The 18,825-nt window shown below is 60.3% G+C and overlaps 2 protein-coding genes across 11 annotated transcripts in view; one reads left to right on the forward strand and one right to left on the reverse strand.

Annotated features, from left to right (window-relative positions):
• Positions 1 to 5,680, forward strand: part of ABCC1 (ATP binding cassette subfamily C member 1 (ABCC1 blood group)) — a 131,908-nt gene extending 126,228 nt beyond the window's left edge. For all 8 annotated transcript variants that reach the window (XM_089321633.1, XM_051847486.3, XM_089321629.1 and 5 more), the window contains 3 exons: positions 471 to 637; positions 1,749 to 1,943; positions 4,105 to 5,680. In XM_089321633.1, the coding sequence (XP_089177759.1) occupies positions 471 to 637; positions 1,749 to 1,943; positions 4,105 to 4,213 (471 nt within the window). In that variant the 3' untranslated portion in view covers positions 4,214 to 5,680. The remainder of the gene's footprint in view (positions 1 to 470; positions 638 to 1,748; positions 1,944 to 4,104) is intronic.
• Positions 5,681 to 8,600: 2,920 nt separating this feature from the next.
• Positions 8,601 to 18,825, reverse strand: part of ABCC6 (ATP binding cassette subfamily C member 6) — a 52,084-nt gene continuing 41,859 nt past the window's right edge. For 2 of the 3 annotated variants that reach the window (XM_051847488.3, XM_089321502.1), the window contains exons 22-31: positions 18,195 to 18,402; positions 16,006 to 16,316; positions 14,515 to 14,714; positions 13,904 to 14,030; positions 12,928 to 13,029; positions 12,173 to 12,319; positions 11,269 to 11,427; positions 11,017 to 11,183; positions 10,125 to 10,319; positions 8,601 to 9,821 (exon numbers count right to left, since the gene is read on the reverse strand). In XM_051847488.3, the coding sequence (XP_051703448.3) occupies positions 9,713 to 9,821; positions 10,125 to 10,319; positions 11,017 to 11,183; positions 11,269 to 11,427; positions 12,173 to 12,319; positions 12,928 to 13,029; positions 13,904 to 14,030; positions 14,515 to 14,714; positions 16,006 to 16,316; positions 18,195 to 18,402 (1,725 nt within the window). In that variant the 3' untranslated portion in view covers positions 8,601 to 9,712. Of the gene's footprint in view, positions 9,822 to 10,124; positions 10,320 to 11,016; positions 11,184 to 11,268; positions 11,428 to 12,172; positions 12,320 to 12,927; positions 13,030 to 13,903; positions 14,031 to 14,514; positions 14,738 to 16,005; positions 16,317 to 18,194; positions 18,403 to 18,825 lie in introns of those variants that run through there. The other variant, XM_089321503.1, reaches the window with a different exon arrangement.

Consider the following 18,825-nt stretch of genomic DNA (forward strand, 5'->3'; position numbering starts at 1 on the left):
CCACACTGGAGGCGGTTGCCTGAGCATCACGAAGTCGTCTTTCTCTCCTGCCTGTCAGAGTCAGGATGAGAAAATCTGACCGCTCTCCTAGGCAGGGCAACAAGCAAGAGTGTTCTAGACTCATCCCCGCAGGTGGTGAGCGCTTCCTAGGTCTCCTTCAGGTGTAACTCTGCCCGGAGTGTCTGGGATTCTCTGTCCGAGGCGGGGAGAGGGCAGGAGCCCACCGCTTTCACAGCTGGCATCACCCTCTGGGGGCCCTAGTACATTTGCATAGCGAAGGCTCTGGGGGGCTCTGTCGGAAAGGAATCTGTGCTGTTCTGCTGAACCCGGGGTTGCTGGCGTTTCCCGCCCCACTAGGAGGGTCTCTGGAAAGAGTGGTTTTTGAGGGGCCCTGAGCCCCATCTTGCATGGTTCCATTCCCCCCAGGCCTGCTGTGAGGCTCTCATGCATCCACCCCTCTCCCTGGACAGGACCCCGTGTTGTTCTCCGGTTCCCTGCGCATGAACCTGGACCCATTCAGCCGCTACTCAGACGAGGAAGTGTGGACGTCCCTGGAGCTGGCTCACCTGAAGGAGTTCGTGTCCGCCCTCCCCGACAAGCTGAACCACGAGTGTGCGGAAGGCGGGGAGAACCTGAGGTAGGCGGGAAAGCGGTCTCGGTCAAGGCTCCTGTACGCTGCGGTATAACCCGCATGGCCAGCACGTTGCCTTTCTTAGCCAGCTGCAGCCAGCTAAGAGCGGCTGACAGTTACTACGCTTACTGAGGGCTTCGATCCCAGTCAGCAGATAGCATGGCGGGAGTCCTCCAAGTCCACCCCTCCCCCCAGCCTGGACCCTTCTTTAAGGAATCCCAGCAGCCGCCCAGCGACTAGCAGGGGCGGGGAATGCCCAGCTCCGGAGTCACCCGGCCTGGCCCTGCCAGGTGACTGTAGACAGGACTCGAAATCCGGTATGTCTGCAGCAGGCTGGTCGTTCAGTCGCTCGGTCTCCGTGGCCTGTGGATGACGTTGTAAATGCCCACGCGGCTCCGGGCAGAAGAGCGGTTCCCCAGCACTGCACGGCGATGATGTGTGGCACAGCCAGGAACCTCTGTGGTCCTTCTTGGTGTCACCTCTCAGTGCCTGGTCAAGTTACCCATTGCTGTGGCATCCTGCCTGCGTGGTGGTCGAGAGCAGCAGCAGTCGGTGGGTTGTTCACCTGCCAGGGTGATCACCCAGGTGGCCCTGCTGCCCCTGCTGGCTCACTCGGGTGTCTGGAGATCACCTGGCTGCTGGCTGACTGCCTTGACCTTAGCTGAGGCCATGAGGGTGCGCTCAGGTTCCTGGTCCATGAGCAGATGGCCCAGGCGTGGTGTCCCAGGGAGCATTTCCACTTCAGGCTGCTGCTGGCCTTAGCTGTCCTGGTCAGCATCCCCTTGCCAAGTCCCGTGGCTGAGTCCAGAGTCAGCTGTGCAGGCCCTCCCCTGGGACAGGGCTGTTTTTGTGTCCCACACTACTCCCTGTGCCGCCCTGGACAAGGCTTTTGAATAGCACCTGAGCCCTGTGTTGAGTGATTCTTATCCTGCTTCTAAATCAACAGGAGGGGTGTTGTGATTGATTAGTGATGTCTGCTGTGGGCACAGACGTGGGCAATGGACGTGCTTTGCTATTTGAAGGGTCACCGAACGTTTCCTGTCCCTTAGCTCAGGCCTGCGTTCAGGGCCAGGGTTGGTTTGACACTTTATCTCCTGGCTGTTTCCTCCTGCTTAAGTGTCGGGCAGCGCCAGCTTGTGTGCCTGGCGCGGGCTCTGCTGAGGAAGACGAAGATCCTGGTGCTGGACGAGGCCACAGCAGCCGTGGACCTGGAGACGGACGACCTCATTCAGTCCACCATCCGGACGCAGTTTGACGACTGCACCGTGCTCACCATTGCCCACCGGCTCAACACCATCATGGACTACACCAGGTGAGGCCACTACCCCCCATGGCCTGGGGCTTGCCCGAGTCGCTGACTCACCACTGTCCATATCCCCAGTAACAGCCCGGCCACGGGGCCCGTTCCGTCCCTGGGGCAGTACCAGGTATTCCTGGCATCCCACCGTCACCCAGCACACCTGCACAGAGGGCCCACCATGCTGGCCCTCCACAAGGGTGCCTGCCTCAGGGACCGAGTACCTTAGTCAGGGGCCACAGACAATGGGCAGAGCAGCTGACAGCTGAGACCCCTGAGGGCGTCAGCACCAGAGGCCCCTAGGGGCTCACTAAAAGTGTTTGTTTTCTATTAAATATCAGAAGGAAAACAATACATGATGTCCAGGCTGGATTCCATTTGATTCCATAGTTTGTAAGATTATCTACAGAAAAAGCAGCCCATGTGGGCGTCACGTGGCCCTGGTGCTTTAAGCTGAGTGGGGGTGGTCAGGGAAGGCCCCTCCAAGGAGGCAACATTTGAGCTGAGCCCCAGCAGTGGGAAGGAGTTGGCTGTGGAAAGATCTAGAACAGGGGCCAGAGTGTCAACTTAGTGGCCGCATGCTGACTTGTGGCTACTCTACTCTGATGGGTTGTGTGGAGCAGCCATGTGCGTTACATAAAGGAGGGAATGTGGCTATGCTGATAAAGCTTTACTCATAAAAACTGGCACTGATGGCTGTTTGCTAAGCTTTGAGGTAAGGAAAGAACATTCTAGGACCCAGAGTAAGGGTCTGAAATGGGGGTGCATGTACTGACCAGGAGGAGCCTGGAGGTTAGGGCTGAGAGGGCTATAGTAGGGGACAGGGCCAAGAATCTGGACCATGGAGGGCCAAGTAACCACGGATGGAAGTGTGGGCGTGTTCCAGGGGCTCCATGAAGCAGTGGAGGGGTGGGGAGTTTGTAAACTACCCCTGCACACCTAATACATGCCAGGCACCATGATGTCACGTCCCAGCGCAACCGAGAGGTGGGATGTGTGGGGTCTCACAAGCACCTGGCCTCACAGCAAACTGTGGCCACAGGTCAGATCCAGCCCTGTGTTTTTCTAAATAGTTGTTTTGTTTTTTTTTTTTTTTTAAGATTTATTTATTTTGGAAGTCAGAGTTACAGAGAGACAGAGATCTTCCATTCTCTGGATGGTTGCAAAGGCCAGCACTGGGCCAGGCCAAAGCCAGGAGCTTCTTCAGGGTCCTCCATGTGGGTGCAGGGGCCCAAGGACTTGGGTCATTTTCCACTGCTGTCCCAGGCCATAGCAGAGAGCTGGATCAGAAGTGGAGCAGCCGGGACTCGAACCGGTGCCCATATGGGATGCCGGTTTCGAAGGTGGCAGCTTTACCCACTATGCCTCGATGCCAGCCCCATGAGTAAAGTTGTATTGGCACACAGGCGCACCTGCTCGATGTCTTCGTGTCTCCAGCTGTTTTCACCACGTAACTGCAGCACGGAGGAGCGGTTGTGATAGGAGCGCCGGCCGCAGAGGCTGAAGTACTAACTCCGGCTGCTCCTCTGCGGAGGAGGCTGCCGTGCCTGTCGTAGACTGCCCTAGGAGCTGTGTGTTACCTTCTGAGTCCCGGAACACTGAATGTGAACACTTGATAGCATTGTGTCACCGTTACTCCTCCTTTAATTTTTAAAGCAATATCACATATATATTTGAGAAGCACAGTGACAGGGCTGGGGGCTGGGATGGCGAGGAAACACATCTTCCATCCGCTGGTTCACTCCCTAAATGACCACAAAGGCCAGGCCGAAGCCAGGAGCTGGAACTCCATCCAGGTCTCTCAGGTGGGTGGCAGGGGCCCCAGCGCTTGGGCCATCTCCACTGCTTTCCCAGGTGCCTTAGTAGGAAGCTGGCTCAGAAGCAGAGCAGTCCGCTCGCAAATGAGCCCTCATATGGGATGGCAGCGTCCCGGGCAGGGGCTTAACCTGCTGAGCCAACCGCCGGCCCCTGCGTGACTGATGTGAGGGTGCAGATTGAGGAAGCCTCCTGGGAACGGGAGGTCCACGAGAAGTCGGGACCAAGGACGGGCGGGTAGATGAGGGCTACTGCAGCAGTGCCGGCAGAAGATGCCGGGGCCTGAGCGAAAGCCGGGACTCAGCCACGTGCTCCTCTCCCCCGCCCCCTCACATGTGCATCCCCCCCCCCCCCCCCGCAGGGTGATCGTCCTGGACAAAGGCGAAGTCCGGGAGTGTGGCTCGCCCTCCCAGCTGCTGCAGCGGAGGGGCCTCTTCTACAGCATGGCCAAGGACGCCGGCTTGGTGTGAGCCCCGGAGCTCAGAACTGCAGGGCCCATGAGCAGCGTCCCGGGCCAGACCTGCACCGAAACCAAACACACAAACCAAACCCAGAAAACCAAAACACACCCAGAGAGCAGCAGCCACCCTGCAGCCCTGTGCCTGAAGTCGGCCTTGTGGAAACAGGAGAGACAAGACACAGACGCCGCCGTCCCCAAAACACACACACCTGCTTCCCGTCTCCCTTGAGACACATGCCTTCACCGCCCCCAGGGAACGCGAGCCTGGCTCCCGGCGCAGGCAGGTGTGTAAAAGATGCTAGTGACCAAATCCAGCCACGCCTGAGATCTCTCCATCCAAAGTCTGGGGGTGCCGAGGCTTTGAGAAGCCATCGGCCCCCTGCCCACTCTCCCCACTGCCTCCAGCATCCTTGCCTGGTTCCTCGAGGAAGGCTTTGTGTCATTGGGGCTGCAGTTTTGAGGTTGAGTACAGTGAACGTCGCCACCATTGTCACCATTGTCCCAGGGACCCAGATAATGCTCTCACCAGCCGTCGGGCCTTCCAGGAGCTGGGGTGCTGGGAGGCGGCCTCCACCGGGACTTGCCGCAGTGGCCACAGGCAGTCTCCTGCCCCCACGCACCGACGAGCGGAGGGTCTGGACCCAAAGCCCCAGGGTCGGGGTCTCGTCTCTGAGCGCTGACCTCCCCGCTCGCTGGCCCTGCTGCCGCCCCGGCTCTCCTTCTTGCTGCTCCTCACCTGTTGCCAGGGTGGCTTCGCCCCTGCTGGGGCCCTCAGGGGCTGAAGGGCTGCTCTGGTTAGGACGCATCCAAAGGACAGAGTGCCAGGCACCTCCTGGTGTGACCAGTCGGTACCCGAAGTCTCCCCGAGTCGCCTCCTGGTTTCCGGTCCTCAAGTCTCGCCCTCGGTGTCTGCTGGGCTGTCCAGGGTGGCGGTGCTGAGAACCCAGCGTTGGCTGCTCCTCTGCCCAGACAAGATTCTGCTCACGAGTATCAGAGAGTTTCTTTTTATTTTTTTTTTTAACTGAAAAAAGTACTGCCCCCAGGAGAAAATCCGTCAGAAGCGTTTAATTCCTTGGGAAGAAGCATTGGACCGAGGACCAGCCTTCCCAGGGAGTCGCCAAAGCCGGCCTGCACTTGACCGTGGGGCTTGTGTTCCCGGAGGAGGAAGGACCCGGAGCCCCTCTCAGCCTGTCCCGCGGGGGTCTCTGTTGCAAGCAAAGCCAGACCCCGGCCGCGGAGCGCGCTCGCTGCTGCCCTGGGTCGTACTTGCTACGAATTACGTTGCTGACTTCAAGCCAGAGAAAGCATCTTTCTTCTCTTAGGTGAAATATATATTTATTTTTTTGTAAGTTATACCATTCTCTCATGTTGAAGAAACCAAGTTTTTCTTGGGAATCTTTTTGTAATGACTTAACACTGGAAACGTGAATATTTGCAAATAATTTGCAGTAAAAAAAATTATTTCTTTCTAGACAAACGTTCCATTTTCTGTGGGGCATCAGCGGGCATGGCAGCCTCTCCAGCCGAGTCAGGACGCGGCAGATTGGTCATCTCCAGTGGGCGCCACTGTCGGGGTTTAGCCGGCAGGCCGGGGCCGGGCCTGAGTCCCACTCAGGCGTGAGTCCTGTGTTTGTCACTTGTTGGTCATGTGACCTGGGCAGGTGCCTGGGTGCTGCTTTGGGAGCTGTCAGCTCTTCCCCGTGAAGTCCCGGAGCTGAGTAGCAGTGCCCGTGTGTGTGTGGTGCGGGCCAGCGTCGCCCATAAACTTGGCGTGAGGGTAGGTGGGCCAGGCTGTGTAACCAGTGAGCCCCAAGTCGTCAGGAGGCAGTGTGTTTTTTGCCAGCCCAAGTCTTGGAGAGGATCGGGTGCCATCCCAGAGCAGCTGCCGGAAGGGAGCATGTGGACGACTCATGCCCACCTATCAGCGTCTCCCGAGGGAAGGGATACGTGTCACCTCCACTCACAGCCCATTGGCCAGAATCAGTCACATGGCTCCAGCCAAACCAGAGGAAGCTGGGACGTGGGGGCGTGCCTATGGGAGAGAAGTGCTTCTCCCTGTCCTGATGTGGTTTCTGAGGTTTAAAAGTTGGGGTAGCAAGGTGGGGTGTCTGGTTTCCAGCTTTGAACCGGGGGAGCCTGGGTAGTGGGGTCCACACCTCTTTGCCATATCCTGAGATGGAACGTGCCAGCAGTGCCAGATGGCTCATGAGCATGACTGGCCTCAGAGATGCTGGATCGTGAGGGTGCACAGTGGGAGGGCCTGGTGTGGTCGGGACCGGCAGGGTGAGGAGGGGTTGGATCTGCCTGGCGCGGGGCCTTGGTGTCGGTTTGGAGTGTGCAGCTCAGAGCCTGACCTTGAGCACTGAGGTCCCAGGTCAGGTCCCAGCCACGTCTCCCAGGTGCAGCCTGGGTGGGGTGGGCAGCTTGCTGTTCTGGAGAAATCGGTGACGTTCATTGAATTTTCTTCATTTTCCTTTTATTTGCAAGGCAGAGCGACAGAGATCCTCCATTTGCTGGCTCGCTCCCTCAAATGCCCACAGCAGCCAGGGCCAGGCCAGGCCAGTGAGAGGAACGCAGCTGCCTGAGCCGTCCCCCTGCTGCCTCCCAGGGGCATTAACGGGAAGCTGGGAGTGGAAGCAGCGCCTGGACTCGCTAGGGAGGCAGGCGTCTTCACTGGCTGTGGTATAGCAGCAGGACAAAGGGAGGCAGGAGCAGTGGTGCGCACCTGCTACACACCCCACCCTGGCCTCGGTGTTTGCAAAAGTCCTCCCGGGAGGGGCCCTGGCCTGGACAGAGGCAGGACTGGGGCTGACAGGGTCAGTGATGAGCTGCCGGTCCGGTCTTGCTCCCTCCTGCTTCCAGGCCCCCAGGCCGTTCACTTAACTTTCTCTCAACACCTGGACTCTGCCATGCATCCTCCTCTTGCTGCCATGCTGGTCCCAGTCCAAAGCCTTCCTCGGTGGTCTCCGGGCTCCTGTCCTTTGCCACCTTCCCCCACCACCCCAGGTCTGTTGTTGATCCCGTCAGCGCCTGCATCCGCTGGTGTGGCCAGCCTACCCTGGCCCCACCTCCCCGCAGCAGCCTGTCCTTGATGCTCTGCACAGCCTGGCTTCCTGTGGCCCCCCGTGCTCGGTGCCTCCCTCCTGCTGTCTCACCCTGGAGGGTGGGCAGCCTTGCTGGCTCCCCCCTGAGCCCCTGAAGATGGGGGGCTTCTGTCTTCCTGGCTGAATTCCTGCCTGTGGGGCACGGGCAGCTGCGTGCACAGACTAAGTTCTTCTGCTAGGGACCCGAGCCACGCTGGCACTGGCATCCCCTTGTGGGTACCACAGGTCATCGCCTGCCCAGGCCAGGAGGATGAACACTGGCAGGAGAAGGGCCCAGCCTCCCGTGTGCTCTGAGGACGCCATCGGCTGTGGTGGTGTCACTCGCTCGTCCCTCTGCACACAGCATTCACGGAGCCCATGTGCCCTGTGCTGTGCCCGCTGCTGGGGAGCAGCGTGGACCCGGTCAGGAAGGCAGGCAAGCCGGCTCCGGCCCTGTTGCCGAGGAGGGGTCCTCGTGTGGACGTCAGGTTGCCAGCGAGCTGTCGGCACTGCAGACAGAACGCCCAGGTGCAGAGACCCCGTCCTGTGCTGTTTCATCTGTCCACAGGTTCTAGGAAGGGGCCACACTGTGTTGCTTCCCCTGGCTAGGAGAGCTGTGTCTGCAGTGAGGTGGCAGGCGCAGGCCAGGTGGACCCTGTTGGGACATGCGTGGAGCAAGGCAGCCACGCAGTGACCTTGCTGGCTCTCGCCGGCGTCCCACCCTCCTGGCAGGTGTCCAGACACCCCCATGGCTCACCCTCTGCTCCCTGGCCAGGCTGGTCTGTGGCAAAGGCTCTGGGGCTCTGGAGGAGGCCTGGGGGGAGTGCTGCCGGGAGCACTCCATGCACACGGGGGCTGTGAGGCCCCTTCAGCCCGACGGCAGGCTGGGCCACTGCAGAGTCCTAGCCGCCTGGCAGGGGCGGAGCAGGTGTGGGTTCCTGGCCACTCCTGACTCCAACACAGCCGCTGCCCAATAATCAGTGGCTCCTGGGTGACAGCAGGTGGCCTAGACTGGGGAGTTTGAACTGGGTGGCTCGCCCCTCCCCCAGCCAAGGGGACTGATGGCAGATGTCTTGGTCACCACTCCCATGGGACCAAGGTGTGTGGGCGGAGCACTACCATTCAACGCCCAGGAGTCCCACGTGTCGTCTCCTCTACTGCTCACCAGCTCTCTGCCACGCAGTGTCACCAGGCCACCCAGATCAGACCAACGCAGTCACCCAGCCTCACTCGCTGCCCTGCACACCTCTCTGCCAGTGGCCTTGGGCTTGGCCACTGTGGGTGTAGCTCTTTCCTCACTCCTGAAGTTGTGGGTTTGTTTTTAAACGTTTATTTATTTGAAAGGTAGAGTTAGAGAGAGGGGGCCAGACAGATCTTCCGTCCGCTGGTCCACTTCCCAAGTGGCTGCCAACAACCACATCTCCCACATGAGTGGCAGGGGCCCAAGGACTTGGCCCATCTTTGGCTGCTTTCCCAGACGCATTAACAGAGCTGGATCAGAAGTGGAACAGCCAGGACTCGAACTGGTGCTCTTGTGGGAAGCTGGCATTGCAGGTGGTGGCTTAACCTGCTATGCTACAATGCTGGCTCCCTGAAGCTGGTTTTGAGTCCAGTCTTGGAATTCTGGCCACTGTCAGAACCAGGCCTGAGCTGGGCCTTGTTGTCCTTGGTTCAGTCCAGTGCTTGGCCTTCACCTGGTGGACTTGGACGGTCAGTGGTGTCTGGTGCAGAAGCACCGGGTGCTCCCAGGGCTCCCCGGGCAAGCTGGAGTTGGGTCCTTTGCCACCGTGTGTATCAAGTGTGCCAGGTCCCAGGCACATTCTCCCGACAGGGCCCAGGAGTCCTGGCTCCTTGCCTTTCCTCTGGGAACTGAACTTGCTGGGGCCTGGAGAGCCCTTTTTGGGGGGCAGTGGGGTACCTGGCTGTGTGTCCAGCTCAGGAGCACCCCGATGGGGGCAGAGGGGCAGTGGTTCCTGGCTGTGACTGCACACTGGCATCACAGGGGGCAGCCATGAAAACACAGCAGCAGGATGGAGCAGTGGTTGGGGCCAGAGGGGGGTGGCTATGGCCAGGAAATGGCGGCAGGAGGGACCCAGGACAGCAAAATACTAAACGCACCACCAGACACGATGAATGTGCGCGAGATCGGTGGGTCATCTCTACGCCAGCGTCACGGCGATTCTGGGTTCATTCGCCAGGATGGGGCCTGGGCTCAGTGCTGAGCCCCCAGGTGAGTCCAGGCAGCCTGGCCCGCGTCGTCCTGTGGACAGGGCTGGGTCCTCAGGATCGGACGCTCTGGTCACCAGCCACTCTGCCTCCTTCCTCGCAGGGAGGGGACGAGACTGGACATCACGGGGACAGACAGCAATGCCAGGGACGCTGCAGGCTCTGCAGTCTGGGGGTGGGGGGCAGGTGCAGGGCTCCACTCACACCAGGCCCGACTCCTGGGCCAGCCTGTAAAACAGGCCCTTCTGGGCCAGCAGCTGGGCCGGGCTGCCACACTCTGCTACCTGCCCCTGGTCCAGGACCAGCACCCTGTGGGAAGAGGGAGAAGGGGATGGGAGAGCCCAGCACAGCCTCCAGCTTTGCACCCACAAAACCTTTCTGTACAGCTTTCCGTCACTGGCAGCCGCACCGGCAGCCTGGGCACCAGCTTTGGCATCTCTGTGAGGGGTGTTCATGGAACATGTGTATTTTGAAAACCGCATACAGGGGTGTGCCCTCTGTGGTGGCCCTTGGGAATCTGTCCCATGGCCTCCTATCCCTGCCCCCTGCCCCCTGTCCCATCCCCCGCTGCCACTGGGGCGGCCCTGTGGGCTGGTGGGAGGGGCTGCTTACCTGGCGCAGTCCATCACGGACCGCAGGCGGTGGGCGATGAGCAGCACCGTGCACTGGGAAAACCAGCTCCCCAGGGCTTCCTGCATCTGCAGCTCGGTGCCGGGGTCCACGGCAGCCGTGGCCTCATCCAGGATGAGGATCTGGGTTTTCCGGAGAAGCGCACGTGCCAGACACAGGAGCTGCTTCTGGCCCAGGCTGGGAACCAGTGGTATAGTCAGGCGTGCCTGCCCCTGGACCTCTGGGACAGCCACAGAAGTGGGGTGCCTGTGTGTGCACGCGACTCCATGCCTGTGGTCCCCACCTGCCATCTTGGAGCGCAGGGGCGGGGGGCAGGGGGTGGCAGGCACAGCAAGCCAGTCCTTGCTGCCTCAGTTTCCCCACCTGTGAAATGCCTGTTTTCTATTTCTAGTCCAGGCTGTTTCCAGCCTACAGCCTTCACCATGTCTGGGACGCATTCTAAGCACCTGTGCACACACGGGTTCGCATCTGATAGTGACCTCAAAGGACGCAATGTTCTGTCTTTCTGACAGGGAAACAGCTTAAGTGGCTTGTCCAAGGTCAAGGTGAGTGAGAGGCAGAGCCAGAAAGTGTTCCTAACAGGTCCTTCCTCACCCAGCCATGAAAACAGAGTCCCATAAAATCGCACGTGCTCATCACACAGCAGCCCCTTGGCATGCAACAGCTTCTCGGATTGCAGACAGGCAAGCGGGGTTCAAGGTCACATGGCCCATGACACCCCCACACCCCTGATGGGATCTGGCCCTGGGGACCCAGCGTGGCTCAGGCTGCCTCCTGCCATGCTCGGCTTCCTCTCCACAGGAAGTCACCCGGCACAGCAGCCGCTCTTCCGCAGTGAGCACCCACCAAGGCCCGACCACAGGCCCCCCCCTACCTCAGGTCATCACCCTGGTCGGCACACTCGTAGTGCAGCTGGCCAGGCAGGCTGGCCACCAGCGCGCTGAGCTGCACCGTGGCCAGGGCCGCCCAGATGGCTTCGTCCGTGTGTTCCTGCAGCAGGTCAAGGTTCATCCGAAGGGAGCCGGGGAACAGGGTGGGGTCCTGGCCGGGGTGGGAGGGGCGGCGGTGGTAAGGACAGGTGCCAGCCCTGCCTCCCGCCTCTGCTCTCCCTGCTCCGCAGGCTCACCTGGGGGATGATGGTGATCCTGGACCGCAGCTTGTGCAGGCCGACGTGGGCGATGGGGACCCCGTCGATCCAGATCCCGCCCTCCGCCGCCTCCTGGAGCCGCAGCAGGGCCCCGGCCAGGGAGGACTTCCCAGCCCCTGTCCTGCCCACGATGCCCACCTGCAGGGGATGGCAGGGCGAGGCTTGCTCCAACCAGGCCTGGCCAGAGGAAAGCAGCCCAGAGGGTCTGTGGGCATCCATTGGGAGATGTTTTCTCCTGTACCTGAGAATCACCCTTACCTGTCATCCTGGGAGCACCCACCCTGCCACCTGTCCATCACACCTTGCTCCTGTGTGTTTCCCCTGTTGCCCTCATCCTGGCGTCTCTGTCCTGTGTACCCATTTATCCCCTACAGCTTTGCCGTCACCACCCTTCTCCACCCTCCTAACTACACCCCTCCACCTCCCTCATCTTCCTTCCACCCGGTCCCCACCCTGCATGGCCCCCATCCCCTCCCCTCCTCACCTTTCCTTTCCTTCCTCCCATCACCACCTCCCTGGCCATCCGTCCCTCTTCCACCCGCCCACCCTCAACACCTGCCCCTCTCCCTCCCATCATCCGTCTGCCCATCCCTCCTTCAAACTAACGGAGAGTGAAATATGTGGGTCACCCACTGGGTGCCAGGTAGCACTTTTCTGGGGCGAGAGATGCAGAAATTCCAGGGTCCTTCCTCCAAGGTGTGCACTATCTGCTCTTGAAATGGTGCAATGGTGTATTAAGTAAACTTAAAACAGCGGCACAGACGCGCTCTGACCTTACATACTTATGGAGAGAACAACGTAGCTGCCATTCGATGGAGAGCGCCCAGTCCAGTGTAGGGGGAGAGTCTGAAAGCCAGGGCCCGGCCTCTGGGAAGCTGCTCACCTTCTCTCCCGCGTGGATCTCGAAGGACACGCCGTGCACAGCCAGCGGGAGCTCAGGCCGGTGCCGAAGCCCGAAGCCCCGAAACTCGATCTGCCCTCCACGGGGCCAGGGGGGCCTGGCAGCACAGGCGGGCAGCCTCCAGGGGGCCTGGAGCAGGAGGGGACAGGGCGGGGGGTGTCAGAGGAACCTGCCACACCTCGCGGTCTGCTTCCTCTTCTGGATAAGGGGCATATTTACTGCTGTTGTACAGGGCCGTTATGGGAATTCCATCAGAGGCACGGAATACAGCAATGCTAGGAACTGCATGACATACAAGTGACGCTGCCAGCTCCATTTTCTCTCTTTTATAGTAACTTAGTATCGGCCACTGTTTCTGGTCAAATCATCATCTCTTGTGGTAAGGGAGGACCCTCCCCTCGTAGAACGATGCAACGGGGAAGCCCCGTGCCCTTGAACAGCTCCTTCTATGCCCCCTCCCCCGAGCCTTGGTTTCCACACCTGTGAGATGGGGCGAACAGGAGCACTGGACATACAGCGCGTGCTTGCAGTGGGCCGGGTGTCACGCGTCCCTCCAGGAAGCCCAGTGCTGGCCTGCTGTCCCTCATGGGTGACCTGCCTGGCTCTGTCTGGAAGCCGGATTTGTCCCCGCTCAAACCACCCTAGCTGAGACTCCAGAGCCCACAGCACACTCAGCCTGGGCCCGCTGCCGCCCTGCACGTCCCAGCTGGGGCACCCCCGTCCCACTTCCCCGTCACCTCCTTGGGGGTCCGGGCGTAGTCCGTCACCCGCTCCACGGACACAATGCTGCTCTCCAGGTCTGTCCAGCTGCGAACAGCCCACTGCAGCGTCTGTGTCACCTGGGGGGGGGGAGAAGATACACGGGCTTGCATCCATCCCTGCGACCCAAGGGAGGAAGGACAGGACACAGGAACAGGGCAGCCAAGGATGTGGGCCCAAGACTGACAGGCAGGAATGCACCCCTCCCAGGGAGCCCGAGAGTGCAGAGGGAACCCCGACATTGGCTGCACCAGCCTCTTGCTGCAAGGGAGGCAGGACCAGAGAGGGTGCACAGCCCTCCCGTGGACACCCAGCAGCACCCATGCCCACCGACTCCATTCTGACAGCTTCCCCAGAGGGGCAGGGCCTCCACCCACTGCCCCCATGTCCCCTCCCTCTCCGCTTTCAGGCCACCGCTCCCCAGGCACCAGCACTTCCTCCTCTGAGGGCTGCCCTGCACTCCCGCCCCCGCACTTTATCCTTGAACTTGCTATCTCCCAAGCTTGGTTGCCAGAGATGGCTCAGCTGTAATCCTGGGCCTGCGACAGCACCTCCCGACAGGAGCATTCCATTAGTTCCGTGTCTGAAGCTCTTGGAGCCAGGCCTCATGGGTAACACATGCTACTCACATACATACACACACATCTGTCCTGACCCAACATCACATGCTGTGATCAATACTCAAGGAAAAGCGAGCAGTGACCTGGAAAGGCGCTCCGTGTACTTAGTCTACAGTGCCGGTGGTGACGGGCAGCTAGCCCATTTTTCAGATGAGTACACTGAGACCAGGAGAAAGATTCTGTTCCAAGGTCTCCCGAGCCAAGCCTGCTCATATAGAGCTGTGACTCCCTCCTGTCAGGCAGCCGGGACTCGGGCTACTTGAAGGTCCCCCTGGCAGAGGTCTATCTGTCCCCCTTCTACTAAACCCAAGCCCAGGGCAGGGGGTCGGGGTACCTGGAGGGCGGCAGAGACAGAGAAGCCCACGAGGCCAGCACTGAGGTGGTCCTTGCTCAGCACGGCACACAAGGCGGCCGCAAACACCAGGCCATTCCCCAGGAGCTCCAGGTTGGTGGCCAGCCACCTGTGAAGGGAGGCAGGTGAGAGCAGGGTCAGTGGATGCCCTTGGGCCTGCTTCTCTGGACACTGGGATGGCAGCTCTCTACCCACAGGGGTCCCAGGCACGGTCTCGTCCCTTCCGAGCTCGGTGGGAGTCCTGTCTCGCCTCAGCCCAGTGCTGGGACTTGAACTTGTGTCTGTCTGGGTCACAGCTATGTTCTTGTTGAGAACTGGGAGGAGGCTGAGGACAATTGTGCATGTGCTCCATCACCAAGGCAACAGCCTCTTCCAGTCGCCTGGCAACGGGGCTGCTTCCTGCACCCTCTTCCGGGGACCTCTTAGGCCAGGTTCCACCTGCTCAGCCGGTGAGCCGAGAGTGCCTGTGGGCTACAGCCCTCACCCAGGCCTCGGACTCTCTGGGTGACCATGGGCAGGACACTTGACCTCTCCAGCCACTCACAGGGGACACAGATGGATGACAAGGTCTTCCCTGCCCCAGCTCTTCCTACCTGTCCGCCACCAGCCGTGGGAAGCTGGCCCTCTGGCTCTCGTCCACACGTGCATCGCTCTCATCCACAAAGGGGCCCTGAGCTCGGAACGCCCGGACCACGGCGCCGCCCTGGAAGGTCTCAGCCATGTGGGAGCACACAGACGAGAAGCTGGCCGACTCTAGGCGTTTCAGCTGGCACATGCTGGCCACGTACAGGCTCTGAGGCAGGAGGGGTGGAGAAGCTATGGACACAGACAGGGAGCTTCTAGCAGCACAGGGAGCCCCCAGATGAACCCTAGACCGAGCTGTGCTACTAGCTTGCTGTGTGGCCTCGGGCCTGGCGCTTGCCTTCTCTGGGCTCTGATTTCCTTACAGCATCCTTGTCCCACAGTCCTTCTGAAAAATCACCTGGGGAGCTTCAGAAGCTACCAGTGCCCCACCCCTGACATCCCTGGTGAACACGTGTTGCTCTCTGGCTGGAGGTCGCAAGCTGTGTGCAGGCAGCAGGCGGGTGGGAACTGAGCGTGCCGGAACACGCACGCCGTGTGCCAGGCTCTGTAGATGTGGGGTCTCGTTTGCTGTAGGATGGGCACGGCAGCATGCAGTTTACAGGTGAGAGTGCCTGAGGCTCAGGGGCTTAGGCACTGGTCTGACAGGTCCCAGTGCCCAAGTCCCAGCTTTCTCTGCCTGACACCAAAGCTCTCAACAGAGAGGCATCCCTGGAGCCGGGAGGACTTTGAGATGGCCCAGAACGCGGTGGGTTTTGTGCAGCTACCCTGTTTTTCCTCCTACTTAACTTTGGTTTCCTTGGCAAGGGTCCTGGGAAGGGACAATCATGGGACCTGAACATGGAGGTGGTCACATGCCCCAGCCTAGCCAATCAGAGCGCACTTTCCATTTGCTCACTGTGATTGGTGCATGAAAGGACCAATCAGAACCTTCCCTGGGCACACTATATGAACCCTGAGCTTGGAAGCTTTCTCTGTGCTGGGCTTGCTAAGATGGGAGGTGTGAGTACAGGTCAGCTAGCGAACATCAGACCTCCCTCCTGGAAAGACAGCCTGGGCAGCAGCAGGCCAAGCAGAGCTGTCCCAGTGGTTCTCAAACATCGGCACACGTCAGAAGTACTTGGGGTCTCAGGAGACATGTGACCAGGCTTGCATGGGCCCACCCTTTGGGGAGCACTGAGAAGAACAGCATGTGCTAGGGTCACTCCCTCCACAAACCACCCAGTTCCACAGAGACAGGTCTCCAGCCCTGGCCACAGAGTCTAGCTGAACGCAATGGCCTTGGAAACCTAGCAACGCCCTCTTGGTTTCCAGACAACCAGCCGGCTGGGAACATCTGGGAGACAGGCACTAGGGTGGAAGCTTGAAACATACAGTGGTGCCTCCACCTAGGGATGCCACTAGGGGCAACCCCAGATGCCCAGCTGGGCAGAATCTCTCATGCTCACTCCTGCCCAGAGACAGGGGACTGGCTGAGGCGCCCCCGGCTGACCTCCCCCTACCTGAAACCCAGCGTAGAGGAGCGCCAGCGGCAGGATGGCCACCACGGCCAGCGGCGTGGCCATTGTCACCACCAGGATGACCTCCAGGAGTCCGAAGGCATAGGTCAGCAGGGACCGGAGCTTGTCTGGGATGTCCACGTCCACCGTGTCCGTCTCCTTGGAGAAGCGGTTCAGCAGATTCCCCACAGGTGTCCACTCAAAGAAACCGATGGGAGATCGCGCCACGTCCCACAGGAGCCTCTGGAAGAGCAGCCTGGACGCCCGGACCCCACCCAGCAGCACCGTGGCCATGGAGGCAAACAGCCCGACAGCTGGGAAGGCAGAAGGAGTCAGACGGTGAGGGCTGCAGCCCCCGGGAGCCTCGCCAGGGCCTGGGTGGGTCTCCCCATCACCCTGTGGTGGCCGTCGTGTGGCTCGGCCACCCTGAGAGTCCCCTGATGGGCCCACCCTCTGTGGAGCTCAGTACTGCCTCTCTCCCAAGTCCACGGCCATCTGGAACCTCCGAATGTGACCTTATTTGGAAATAAGGTCTTGACAGATATAAAGATCTTGAAGTCACCTTGGATTTAGGGCAAGTGCTAACTGCAATGACGTGTGTGTATGTATATATATACATATATAAAGTAATTTTATCTTACTTATTTCACAGAGACACCCCCCGACACACACACACACTCCAGTGAGTCGCTTCCCAAACCTAACAGCTGGGGCTGGGCCAGGCTAAAGCTGGGAGCTGGGAATCCCACCCAGGTCTCCCACGTGGGTGGCAGGGACCCAGCTACTAGAGGCGCCACCTGCTGCCTCTCCGAGTGTCTAGCAGGAAGCTGGAAGTGGAGCCAGGACCCCAACCCAGACACTTTGACGTGGGGTACGGGCACCCCAGGAAGCACTGTAACTGCAGCACCAGTGTCCACTCCTTTTTAAAAGGAGACACAGAGAAGGAGAAGTGAAGGTGGAGGCAGAGCCGGGAGCACACGTCCTCCCAGCAAGGAAGCCAAGGCTGGCCAAAGCCACCAGGAGGGGGCAGTGTCTCCCCCAGAGGCTCCGCAAGGGGCCGACCCCGCCAGCATCGTGACTTCAGGCCTCTGAACGGTGAGGGAACACATTTCTGTTGTCGTAGGCCATGAGCGTGTGGTCATTTGCTTTACGGCAGCCCCGGGGAGCCAACACACAGCCCTTCCTCGTGGTGCCCACCTCACCTAACTCACCCCTTGGCTCCAGGGTGGGGAAAAGTTTATCCTTGGCCAACCCGAACTACTGCCATTGGCTCAGGGACGGAACCCGACTCAAGTCAGGCCAATCAGAACAAGGCTGCACTTCGCCAGAACATTTGTGAAAAGGACTTTTGCTGTTTTGAGCTGGACCTCCCTGGAGTGGTGGACACAGGAACCTGTGCAGGGGACAGAATTGCACGCAGGTGCACGTACAGCTGGGGAGAGCAGAGGGAGGCCTGTGGGTTGACCTAAGACAATATCCTGGCTGATACCATCCTAGCAACGCGTTATCATTGGGAGAACGGGGCGGGGTGTACCAGAGAGCCTCTCCTTGCTTCTCACAGCTGATGCGAGTCTCTATGGAAGGCTTGCATTCAAACAAGGGAGAGGGAGCAAGCGCTGAGCCTAGCGGCGAGATGCCTGCATCCGATATGGCAGTGCCCGGCTTTGCTTCCCGGCTCTGGCTCCTGACCCCAGCTTCCTGCTAATGCAGACCCTGAGGGGCAGTGGTGTTGGCTCAGGGCTTGGGTCTTTCCTACTCTCCTCGGAGACCTGGACCGAGTTCCCAGCTCTGGCCCCTGCCCAGCCCCAGTTGTAGTGGGCATTTGTGGCATAACCCCGGGCAAGTCGAGATTTTAAAAGGTGAAAGAAGAAATGGGAGATGCTGGTGGCAGTGATGCACCTGTTGGGGAGGGTCCAGCTCTGGAGATGTGGTCCAAGAGGGGCAGGCAACCAACAGGCAGAGTGGGGGAGGGGCTGGGACAGACTCTCAGGGGTTCCAGGAAAGGAGGGATGGGCACTGGTGCTGTCTCTGCTCCCGCCAACCCCATCTTGGGAACCCAGGTCTGGGCTTGGGCCCAGGAGGGCATGCAGAGATCAGGGAAGACAGGCAAGCCTGGGGTAGGTGGGCAAGGGAGCCCTGAACCCCTCCCCACTCCATGGAGCTGGGATGATGAGGTTTGGGGGGAGGGGTACCTTGGAGGCAGCCAAGGAGCCCAAAGATGCAGCCGCGCAAGACCGCCTGCGCCTGCCTCCCGTCCACGGCGGGGTCGTCTGCCCACAGGCTCAGCCAGTAGCCCCGGCAGAAGGAGGCTGCTTGCTGGCACAGGAAGAGAAAGAGGATGTAGAGGCAGAATGGGCTGCTCATGGCCCGCAGGTAGGTCAGGTACATGGCGGCTTTCACCTGCAGCACACGTCGGGGAGAGGGTGGAAGAGAAGGGGGGCGGGGTGAGTTGGGGCAAGGCCAGGGGAGGCTCCCAAAGCACAGACCAATCATAGGCTCTTCTCGGTGTCCCTACGCCAGCTGTAGCATCTCCCTACGCCCGCCCCCCCCAGCCTCAGGCCCCACCCCCACCCCCTGAAGGTGACGCTCTCTGGGTCTGCAGTTTTCTTGAACACCTACTACGGGCCGGGCACGCGTCCCTACCCTGGAGCTCACCTCCATCCCGCAGGGAAGGAAGCTGAGGCTCAAAGGGGCCGGGCCACGGGCTCCAGGTCCTGCTCCTCCCAGCCTGGGGCTCTCCACCTGCCGCAGCCAGGGGGAGCTCCGGAGCACATCAGCCCAGCCCCCTCATGCTGCGGCTGCCTGCTGGGGCTTCCTCTCGCT

Source organism: Oryctolagus cuniculus, chromosome 19 (assembly GCF_051225735.1).
Source record: "Oryctolagus cuniculus isolate XC-2025 breed Fujian yellow rabbit chromosome 19, ASM5122573v1, whole genome shotgun sequence".
Taxonomy (NCBI): domain Eukaryota; kingdom Metazoa; phylum Chordata; class Mammalia; order Lagomorpha; family Leporidae; genus Oryctolagus; species Oryctolagus cuniculus.